The following is a 3594-nucleotide window of genomic DNA, read 5'->3' on the forward strand; positions in this document are numbered from 1 at the left end:
GTGTGTTTACATCCCTGTAACTTAGCAGTTCAGCAAAAGCGACCGATAGAATAAGTACCAGACTTTAAAACAAATAAGTACTGGTGGAGTTCGATATATTCAACTGAAAATTCTTCAAGGTGGTGCCCCAGCTTGGCCACAGTCGAATGACTGAAACAAGTAAAAGTGGGGAGGAGCCTTGAAGATCATGAGAGTAGTGGACCGCCAATTAAAGACCGTCATTGAGAAAGATCCACATAAAACTACTTGGGAACTGGCAAAAAGAACTTCAAATTAGCCAGAAAACTGCCTGCAACCATTTGCATGCAACAGGAAATCAAAAACGCTTGATAAATGTGTACCACATGATTTGAATAAAAATCAGAAAATGCGAAAATATGAAATCTGCTCGTTGCTTCTTCTCCGTAACCAGGCCAATCCATTTCTCGACCTTATTGTAACTTGCGATGAAAGATGGATTGTGTACAATACTAAAAAACCGTTCTTCGCAGCGGTTGGACCAAAATGAAGCACCAAAAACCTTCCCTCAACCTGAACTCTTCAAAAAGAAGGTTATGGTGACTATTTGGTGGTGTACTGTTGGACTCATCCACTATAACTTCTTAAAACCTTGGAAAAACCATTACTGCAGAAACATATTGCCATGAAATTGCCAAAATGAACTAAAAACTGCTACTCCTCTGTCCCAGTCTGGTCAACAGAAGAGGGACAATGCTCGACCACACGTTTCACTAATGATGCTCCAGAAGTTGAGGGAACTTGGTTACAAAGTTCTTCCCTAAGACCTTTCTCCTACTGACTACTACTTTTTGAAGCACCTTGATGGTTTCCTGCAAAAGAAGGAGTTCAAAAATCAAACCGGTGCTGAAAGTGCATTCAAAGAGTTCATCAGCTCCAGAATTCTAGATTTTTATGTTACTGGAATAAACAAACTTGTATCTCATTATTTACATTTGACGGATAATTGTCCTCATCTTGTTTGTTGTTAACACGTTTCAGCTGATATACCCTCCAGCCTTCATCAGGTGTCTTGGGGAAATTTCGAACCTGGGTTCTCATTCCTAAGGTATTTTTTGATGCTATTATTATTATTCTTATTCAGGTCACTGCCTGGAATTGAACTCAGAATCTTGGGGTTAGTAGCCCGCGCTCTTAACCACTACACCATATGCCCATGGGCATATGGCATAGTAGTTAAGAACTGGAAAACTCTTAGGAACAATATTTAAATGTTACAAGCTGTCAATAAGACTAGATGGCCACAGCTGGATTGCCTTTGATCCTCTATGTTAAGGGTTGGTCTGGAGGTTATAAATACACAAACACATTAATTGAAACTCAAAATATAAAACAAAAACCTCCGTCAAAACTTACCACAATCAGTTCGCGACAGACTGAGCAGGTGTTCAATTCTACGTCTAGGGCTGCAGTATCTGCAGGGGCCGACGTTTTGCTACTGGGGATCTTTTTGCTCTGTACGGGGCCATATACGATGGGCATGTGTGTCGGAGGGAGGAGTTTGGGAGGGAACTCCCTCTGATATTCCTGCTTCAACCATCGGATCGTCAACGGGAGACGTTTCCAGGGCCCCACACGTAACATCTCTCCAAGGACCCGCAGACGATAAGAGTACATCAGCTCGGAACTCTTTTTTGCAGGGAAATGTTTAAGACGGCGAGACTTGGTGGGATGTTGCCAGGCCCATTCAAACTGTAATGAGAAAGAGAACGAGATGAGAACAGCAACAACAACAACAACACTGAGCCAATGACAGAAGCTGTATACATTCATTTGACTTGCTAGAAATAACAGCCAAACCTCTATCAAATTACACATTACCAGCTTAAACAACGGAAGATACATTAGATAATTTCTGAATACAAGACAGGATGGTCACAACTGGAACAGCTCTGATCATGGGTCTGCCGGATCAGGACTGACCTGGGGCTAAGCAAGGAAGGACACATTAGATAATGTAGTCCTAGATACACTATGTCTGAATAAAAGACAGGATGGTCACAGCTGGAACGTCTCTGATCATGGGTCTGCCGGATCAGGACTGACCTGGGGCTAAGCAAGAAAGGACACATAAGATAATGTAGTCCTAGATACACTATGCCTGAATAAAAGACAGGATGGTCACAGCTGGAACGTCTCTGATCATAGGTCTGCCGGATCAGGACTGACCTGGGGCTAAGCAAGAAAGGACACATAAGATAATGTAGTCCTAGATACACTATGTCTGAATAAACGACAGGATGGTCACAGTTGGAACATCTTTGATCAGAGGTCTGCTGGATCAGAAAAGACCTGGAGCTAAACAACAAAGAAGGACACATTAGATAATGTAGTCCTAGATACACTATGTCTGAATAAAAGACAGGATGGTCACAGCCGGAACGTCCTTGGTCGTTGGTCCAAGACATGTAGCATTAAGTGTGGAATATATGTTCTTTTATTCTTTCATTTGTTTTGGTCATTTGACTGCGGCCATGCTGGAGCACTGCCTTTAGTCGAACAAATCAACCCCAGGACTTATTCTTTGTAAGCCTAGTACTTATTTTATCGGTCTCTTTTGCCGAACCACTAAGTTACGGGGACGTAAACACACTAGCAAGTTGTCAAGCGATGGTGGGGGTACAAACACCGACACACACACACATATATATATATATATATAAATATATATATATATACGACGGGCTTCTTTCAGTTTCTGTCTACCAAATCCACTCACAAGGCTTTGGTCGGGCTCAAGGCTATAGTGGAAGACATTTGCCCAAGGTGCCACGCACCTTTTCTGGGCTGTAAATTTTGGTTTCAAGAGGTCAACTTGTATACCAGAGGCTACGGTAAAGTAGATCACAAGGGCCTTAAAGGACTCGGCAATGATGTGTGACCCTAAATTAGTGAAGACACAGGACGTAGAGAAATATAAAAAATGGTTGGATGTTTACTTACCCTCAAGGCTGAAATATTATTGGGAAAACCATGGACAATTAGCACCATTTCCCTAGGGGACAGAAGAAAGAGAAAAGAAAGGGCTGAGTTGATAATGTTAATAAGTATGGGACAAATATTATTTTGTTATCTTCTGTAATGACTACCAGCTCGTTATTTCATATCATAACACGAGATGATGCCTTCACAGACAAACTGATTTACTTAGTAAATGAAGACCATTTTATCTGACAACACCCTACCCACCCAAGCCATCAAATAAGAATAAGATTAATAATAATAATAATAATAATAATCATGATAAATGATGTCGGACTCTCCCATCAAAGACAATGCATGTGCGTTCAGCTTTTGTCAAACGAACTGCACAAACGATTTGTTTACAGTGGCCAAATGTATATATATATATCATCATCATCATCATCGTTTAACGTCCGCTTTCCATGCTAGCATGGGTTGGACGATTTGACTGAGGACTGGTGAAACCGGATGGCAACACCAGGCTCCAATCTGATTTGAGTTTCTACAGCTGGATGCCCTTCCTAACGCCAACCACTCAGAGAGTGTAGTGGGTGCTTTTACGTGTCAACCGCACGAAAACGGCCACGCTCGAAATGGTGTCTTTTATGTGCC

The 3594-nt window shown here is 41.7% G+C and overlaps 1 protein-coding gene across 2 annotated transcripts in view; it reads right to left on the bottom strand.

Annotated features, from left to right (window-relative positions):
* Positions 1 to 3594, bottom strand: part of LOC106870343 (structure-specific endonuclease subunit slx1) — a 77835-nt gene that overhangs the window by 6312 nt on the left and 67929 nt on the right. For both annotated transcript variants that reach the window (XM_052978184.1, XM_014916375.2), the window contains exons 3-4: positions 2962 to 3013; positions 1375 to 1710 (exon numbers count right to left, since the gene is read on the bottom strand). In XM_052978184.1, coding sequence (XP_052834144.1) covers positions 1375 to 1710; positions 2962 to 3013 — 388 coding nt within the window. The remainder of the gene's footprint in view (positions 1 to 1374; positions 1711 to 2961; positions 3014 to 3594) is intronic.

The sequence above is a fragment of the Octopus bimaculoides genome, chromosome 30 (genome assembly GCF_001194135.2).
Source record: "Octopus bimaculoides isolate UCB-OBI-ISO-001 chromosome 30, ASM119413v2, whole genome shotgun sequence".
Lineage (NCBI taxonomy): Eukaryota > Metazoa > Mollusca > Cephalopoda > Octopoda > Octopodidae > Octopus > Octopus bimaculoides.